The following is an 8307-nucleotide window of genomic DNA, read 5'->3' as shown; positions in this document are numbered from 1 at the left end:
CTAAGAAGAAAATGTGTTTTTATTTAAAAGATTTATTACCTTGCTTTACACTTAGGGAAGTCATAGTGTTAACAAAAGAAGACATGATGATTGATTCATCTTCAGGGCAAACAGAAAGATTCTGAAAAGAAACAAAAAAAATGATGTTAAAATCATCTAGTTAGAAAAAAATCCATAGGTTCATCAACAGGTAGACAGATAAACAAACGGTATATCCACACTATGGAATATTTTTCAGCAATAAACATGGACAAAATGTTGATACATATAATAAAAGGGATGAATCTCAAAAACATTGTGCTAACTGAAAGAAATCAAAAACAGCCCTAGTCAGTTTGGCTCAGTAGACAGAATGGCAGTCTGTGGGTTTGATTCCGGACAAGGGCACATGCCTCAGTTGCAGGTTCGATCCCCGGCCCAGGTCGGCCCGCATGCGAGGAGGAAACCAATGTATGTGTCTCTCACATAGAAGTTTCTCTCTCTCTGTCTCTCCCCTCACCCCCCGCCCCCGCCCTGTATAAAAATCAATGGAAAAATAGCCTCGGGTGATGTTTAATTTAAATATTATGCACAGTAAGAGATTAACAACAACTAACAAAATAAATATTTTTAAAAATGAAATTAAAGAAAAAGAAAGAAATCATAAATTAGCCCTGCCCAAGGTGATATACTTATTTCCTGATGATTAAAAGTCCCCCATTTCTGCCTGGCCAGTGTGGCTCAGTGTTGAGCATCAACCCATGAACCCGGAGGTCAACGTTTGATTCCCGTCAGGGCACATGCCCGAATTACAGGCTCAATCCCCAGTAGGGGCAGTGCAAAAGGTGGCCGATCAGTGATTCTCTGATGTCCTATCCCTCTCTACCACTCCCTTCCTCTCTCTGAAATCAACAAAAATATATTAAAAAAGAAAAAGAAAAAAGTGAGCCCTGCTGAAGTAGCTCAGTTGGTTGGAGCATCGTCCCATACACCAAAAAGTCAGGGTACATATGAGAGGCAAACAATGGATGTTTCTTTCTCTATCTCTCTCTCTCTCTGAAATCAACAAAAATATATTAAAAAAGAAAAAGAAAAAAGTGAGCCCTGCTGAAGTAGCTCAGTTGGTTGGAGCATCGTCCCATACACCAAAAAGTCAGGGTACATATGAGAGGCAACCAATAGATGTTTCTCTCTTTCTCTCTCTCTCTCTCTCTCTCTCTCTCCCTCTCACTTTCTCTCTCTCTCCTTCTCTCTCTCTCCCCCCCACCCCGCCTTTTTCTCTAACAATGATAAAAAAGTTATATGGTATATGATTCCATTTATGTGATTTTTTTAAAGGCAAAAAATGACCAAAGCAGATGAGTGTTTGTTGAGTCGAAGAGGAAATCAACTACTTAAGTGCACAAGAAAACTTTTAAGTGTTGGAAATGTTCCACATCTTGACTGCTGTGGTGGTTACATGAATGCATACATAGTTGCCAAAATTCAAACCATACACTAAAAATTTGTGATTTTTTATTAAATATAAATTATACTTCAACAAAATTAGGACAAAAAAATCCCTCTCAAACTGGCTAAAAAAAAAAATGAAAATTTGATAGACTGCATCTGAAATAGATAATAAATTTTTTAAAAAGTGGGTGCTTAGCTCACAAACAGCATAAATAATTGTCAAGACATTAAGACCTACACCACAATGTGAATGTATATAATGTCACTATACTGTATACTTAAAAATGGTTAAGATGATAAATTTTGTTATGTATGTTTTACAATAAAAGTAATTTAACACCTATTACAATGAGCTATATTAACAGGTTGCTCTTAGTTCTAAATTTAAATCCCAGCAAACAGTTAAAAACACCATGCTGTACTTTACAAAAGAAGAGGTAGTAAAAAGGTTAGGTGTCAAGCTAAGACACTACTTCAAATATTGGCTCTGTTACTTATGATTGTGCAATATTGAGCAAGTTGCAAAAGGTCTTTTTTCTTCAAATAATGATAACTATATCTACCCTCACAAAGTTGTACTACAAATGTAATAAAATAAACTATCAATAATCTGACAACTATTAATATAATTTTTCTACTGCTACTACTGCTATGACAATATTTTCAGAAAAAATAAGCCATTTTCTCAGATTGTACTAACATACAGTTTACATAAAGACACCAAAAAATATGGAATGACTTTAAAATGTAAACACTATAACATAAATGTATTCATAAGCATTCAACTAACCACAGCAAATTTCAAAATGACATGAAACCAGGAGTCTGATTTACTTTTTAGATTGTGATAGCATGAGAGCCTCTGCTTTATACAATAAGTAATAATTATTTGAATAAAACTGCAGCAAACAGTAGCCACACAAGGTATACATAAAATCAGCTTTTCTAGTCTTTTTTAATGGACATTCTAGAAAAAAAAGCATCTGAGCTCCATCTAGTGGATAAAAAAGAAATAACTAGTTTATGAAAACAGAAGCTGTATATAATTAAATGCAAACAATTACATGACATTTTTCTTATTTGGATTTTTAGGTAGGTTTCAAAAATATTAGGATTTCAAAGTATGGTTATTTCTCTGTAAAACCAGTAACTGTAGAGTCTTAATACAGTCTTAATATTAGTCTTAATATATATTCTTCCTCTATACTATATGTTAGCTTACAGTAGTTTTTAGATACTGGTGATTTTATAAAATGAAGCAAAATAAGATACTATTTTCCTTACAGTTTATTAGAAATAAAAATAAAATAAACTTATAATAAGATGAAAAAGACCAAATAAAGAAATTATGAAAAGCCAAACAAACAAAAACCTAGGACAAAATCAATAGAGAAAAATCCAAACTGAGAAAATTAGGACATTTAAATTAGGACATCTAGATAAAAAAAATTTTATTGGCCATCCTCTAACACACTACACAAAAAGATTTATCTTCTACTTTTCCTCTAATACTTAGTTATCAATTATATGTCTACATTATCTTTTATCTCACAGCCAATGTCCAAGTTCAAGTTCTCATCAGCTCTCATCCAGCCTACTGCAATTCTCTCTCTGCCTTTTCCCTTGGCCCCCAGTAACTCATCAACCACACTGATCCAGGGTAATCTTTGAGTAGTAAATCTGATGTATAACTAACTTCCTCTTTTGCAAGGCCCAATATAATTTAATTACTGTACACCACTACTGCAAGAAAAAGAAACATTCCCTGCATTGCGTTCATCCTGAGCTTTGTACACACTTGAACAAAATGCCTACCACACTAACCTACAACAAAATACGTTCTTCCCTCCAAATGATGATCCTCTTGACAAGATATAACTACAACTTGTTTATATTTGTATCGCCACCATATGGCACAAGATTATATTTTAAATGCTCATTGAACAAACAAATCAGTTACTAGAAAGAAGGGAAGAAACAAAAGGAAAAATAACATGAGATAGTTTTTACCTGCACAAGTTCATTGAGGACAACAGCATCAAAGCCAGAAAGGTACTGCACATAATACCTCTGCATTACAGGTCCGTATTTCCTTACATGTGCTCTAAGCTCTTCCATGTAAAATATCAATTCAGCAATGTGCCTTTTTTAAAAATTGAAAAAAAACATTTCAAAAAATAAATTTATTGTTATCAAGGAAAATGTGAAATGCCTTTGATATTATAAGAAGTTACTTTTAGAAAAATTACTGTTAAACATTTAATGTCAATTATGATTTTAAATTATTTAACATGAATAAAGAAAGCAAAAGAAAAGCTAAGACTAAAAAACTGATAAGAGGAAAATCCAAAATGAACATAAAATTAGAACATCTCATAACTAGTCATTTTTAAATCACAAATAAAAGGAACTGGGAAGAAATAAGACTTTTCTATATGCTCTTATTTCTCTGCTTCATTTATCGAACTCCTCATTGAGGGACTTGACAAAAATGACAGAATAACATTTCAAATTATAGACTTGGCTGCAACTCCATAAGGACTGTTAAATATGAATTCCATAGGAAAGTCACTGGGTATAGCCAAAAAACAACTTTATGACCACCCAGAGCAGCGGTTCTCAACCTGTGGGTCGCGACCCCTTTGGTGGTCAAACGACCCTTTCACAGGGGTTGCCTAAGACCATCCTGCATATTAGCTATTTACATTACGATTCATAACAATAGCAACATTACAGTTATGAAGTAGCAATGAAAATAATTTTATGTTTGGGTCACAACATGAGCAACTGTATTTAAAGGGCCAGAAGGTTGAGAACCACTGACCTAGAGTGTTAGGAAAGGAAACATTAAAAGCCATAATTTTAAACTCAAGTTGACTTGCATTCTAATTCATATCAGCTAATGCTATGTTACAAATATGCATAACAAATATGAAAAGCCCTAAAAAAGTTTTTCAAAATAATTTTACTTCGAAGACCCCAAATCCCAGTTATAAATCAAAATATACAAAAAAAGTTTTAATTGCTGCTAACTTACTTATCTATAAAGTCATCTGCACTCTTCTTTGGCATGTTATCTGCATGACGAAGTAGCCAGATAATTTCATCACGGGCAAAGGATAACGCCATAAAAACAAAAAGTGCCTAATTAAAAAAATACAAAAACATTGTTTACTCTTACGCAAAGATTAAAAACAAAACCTATTCATAGTCTTTCTCTAAGTGAAAAGTCATAGCCAAGAATTGATAAAATCAAGTTCAAAAAGAAGGCACACCAACAGAAAGGAGATGACCAAAGAGAAGTTGAAAGTATGTATCAAGGAAAGCATATATATATAAGCAAGTAGTGAGAACAATGTAGAATGGTGCAGTTGACATATGAATTAAATCAATTACCTTGGGACCTAGCAAGCCAGGTTGATCTGAGAGGACTGTAGCCAATTCTTTCAGTGCAGACCTTAAAAATTTGCGTCTTTCTCTGTGCATTGAACCACTACAGGAAAAGACACTTATATTTTATCTGTTTCTACTAAAATTACTATTGGCAATTAAATAACTTATCATTGTAGGGTCAACATCCAAAGTTGTTTTTTATGAAGCAGAAACCCCTTACAAATATCATCTTCTATGTGCTTGCCATTAAGCGACTTACCAATTTTACATTTATCCTTGCCTTTCTTGTGCTGCTTTTTGTAACCATGTTTGGTCTATTATTCTTCACCTATCAAAATACTACATCCAAACTTCAAGACCAATCCTGCAAGAAGCATTTCCTAATATCCAGATGTCTATTTCTGAATAATTTCTGAAATTTTAGTACCATATATCCTAAGCATTTTATAAACAGGACTATGCAATCTTCAACAGCAACTACTGTCCTCCTATATACATTTTTGTCATCCCTACATAGAAATCAACAAATATAACAATAAATATCTAATTTCCCATGTTCTCATTTACTAAGTGTATTCCTATTAAATACAAAAAACTGACTAAACAAGAGTTATATTCAATAAAAATATTGGGATGAGATCTATTTGGTCTCTTGTTCAAAAAAACAGAAAGACGAGGGAAGAAAAGGATAATTATAAATATTCATATACTAGGTATTTCAATAAAATGCAAAGTAGAAAAAAGTTATTCTCACATATTAACATGGGGAAAAAATCATAAAATGTTCTTAGTATTCCAACTCGTCATATTATGCACCATATTCAGCGCTTCAAGAAAGTTTTAAAATGTATATAGGTGCAAAAAATAAGTGGACACACACATACACACACAAAAATATACAGAAAAAATAAATATCAGGAATATGCAATACCAGAAGTTTAGCTGTGAGACAGATTAGTTTGAAAAGACAGATTAAAATCCCACTCTCTACCTATGTGACCTTATGTTCTACCTCTCAGTTTCAGCCATCTAGAAAACAGATAATGACACCTGCCTCAGAAGATACATCTTTCAAAATGTTCAGATACAGTACTTTGTTATTGGATAGTGGCAGTAAGAAACTTGAAATATACCTAAAATAAAAGTCATTTGTATGGTACTTCCTTAGAGCATTTTCATCACACTTCAAAAATAATTAAAATCTGCACTAATTCCAAAGTTACTAGAGACTGAGGTTATATATATTTATTTCCTATTGATTATAAGTCCCCCATTTCTGCCCAGCCAGTGTAGCTCCGTGGTTGAGCCATGGTTTGATTTCCATCAGGGCACATGCCCAGGTTGCGGGCTTGATCCCCAATAGGGGACATGCAGGAGACAGTCAACAATGATTCTTTCTCATCAATGATGTTTCTATCTGTCTCTCCCTTTCCCTTCCTCTCTCTGAAATCAATAAAAACCTATCTTTAATTTTTTGAAGTCCCCACTTCTATTACATTTTCATGCCATCAATATGAACTCACTTCAACAAAACAATGCTTTAAGAAAGAAATTATTCTTTATTAAAAGTACCACAGATAAGATAGAAGTACTTACGCATGTGACACAGCCGCCTCTTTGCATTCTCTTATATCATTAATACGTTTGTTGTAGCTATGTGCAAAAAAAAAAGTTGGAAACATGTTGATCTTAATTTGAGCAATAAGTCAAAATAATTTAGTCAAATCGAACTGACATATTATCAACAAGAAAAATTCCCTCAAACTAGAAATTCATGGAAGTGGTCTACCCACATCTTTCTTAGCCAGCACCTTATGTAACCAGAAAAGGCTTCCTAGATAAATTTCATAATATATTAGATCCAACAATAAAATAAAGTTCAAAATGTAGATTTTTACTTTATTAAATATATTCCCATAAGCTCCAATAGAGACATTAAAATTATACTTCTGATGTAACAGTAGTTTCTAAAAATTTAAAGTGCTGACAAAGCTATTCTGACTTTTTATCACTTCTGACTTAAAAAGCATTAAAAAAATTCTGAAAGGACATATACTCATAATCAACACTAAAGATTATTTAGGGATAAGGGCTCTATGATGGAGAAAACTGGGGCAGGAAAGCATTTGATTACTTTAAATTAAATGAAACAACACCAACATCAAATAGTTTAAAGGTGTCATCTGAAAAATAAATGCTAATAAATATATGTCAACTTCATGAATACTAAATACAAAAACTCAAAATTCCTCAAATGTTAAGGAAAACCTCTTCCTGAAAACCTGGCTAAAACCACTTCACCCTAAGAACCTCAACTTCTAAATTAAGAATTCTAAGATTTGTGTTCTTTGCGCATGTGTCCGAAAACATACTAATTATATAATCACTGTCCTTTATAATTAATAAACTTTTATAATTATAGTCTGACTTGTAATTACTATGATAATTCACATTTTAAATTAGATTGACCACTCATTATTTAAAAATTAAAACTTTTGACTTTAAATAGAGATATTTAAATGGCAAATTTATCATTTAAAAAAGCATAACCAAAAGACAACTCATTATATGGTGTCACTAAACTTACTTGTATCATACATATCATAAGCTCACTCAATATACACAGACTACCTGGTTCTAAATGTTTATATATATTTAAATATGATTCTACATCATATTGTCAATATAAGACATTATACAAGTTTCATGATTTGCAATCTAAATGAATTAGAAAATGACCAAAGCCCATATGACAGGGTATTTCTGGGAGCTCCATTGTCTAAAATAAAAGCTGAATTAAGACCTGAAAAGTACACAGGGTACTGTTTCACATAGCATGACTGAGAAACTATTTGCATGAGAATGTCAGAATCACCTACAGTGACAGAAATCCAAACAGTGGCCACTTGAAAAAGAGGGCGAGTGGAGGGGGACCAAGGTTGACATTACTAACCAGAAAAAAGCACGAATTTTCTGGATATAATGAAAATGTTCTATATCTTGACCTAGGGCAGTGATGGCGAACCTTTTGAGCTCGGTGTGTCAGCATTTTGTAAAACCCTAACTTAACTCTGGTGCCATGTCACATATAGAAATTTTTTGATATTTCCAATCATAGTAAAACAAAGACTTATATTTTTGATATTTATTTTATATATTTAAATGCCACTTAACAAAGAAATATCAACCAAAAAAATTAGTTCGTGTGTCACCTCTGACACGCATGTCATAGGTTCGCCATCACTGACCTAGAGTAATTCATATGCAAATTAATTGAGCTTTGCATCTAAAATTTGTGCCTTTCTGTGAGTAAATTTTACCTTCAACCTCTCTGAGATACAAATATAGGAGATAGAGGAAGTTAGGAATGATGCCCAGGATCCTGGATTTTAGTTCACATCCCAGGGTAATTCTTATGCACATTAAAATTGAGATATACTGGTTAAATTGTGAGTATTAAACATAGCTTTATTTTTTAGTAAC

At 32.7% G+C, this 8307-nt stretch overlaps 1 protein-coding gene across 1 annotated transcript in view; it reads right to left on the bottom strand.

The window, feature by feature from the left end:
• NCKAP1 (NCK associated protein 1) overlaps window positions 1-8307 on the bottom strand; it is a 109657-nt gene that overhangs the window by 60338 nt on the left and 41012 nt on the right. Inside the window, exons 10-14 of the mRNA XM_006760546.2 lie at window positions 6421-6477; window positions 4828-4924; window positions 4469-4575; window positions 3442-3574; window positions 40-121 (exon numbers count right to left, since the gene is read on the bottom strand). Coding sequence (XP_006760609.1) covers window positions 40-121; window positions 3442-3574; window positions 4469-4575; window positions 4828-4924; window positions 6421-6477 — 476 coding nt within the window. The remainder of the gene's footprint in view (window positions 1-39; window positions 122-3441; window positions 3575-4468; window positions 4576-4827; window positions 4925-6420; window positions 6478-8307) is intronic.

Source organism: Myotis davidii, unplaced genomic scaffold, assembly GCF_000327345.1.
Source record: "Myotis davidii unplaced genomic scaffold, ASM32734v1 scaffold370, whole genome shotgun sequence".
Lineage (NCBI taxonomy): Eukaryota > Metazoa > Chordata > Mammalia > Chiroptera > Vespertilionidae > Myotis > Myotis davidii.
Note: the sequence above shows the minus strand (reverse complement) of the source record. Positions and strands in the feature narration are given on the sequence as shown.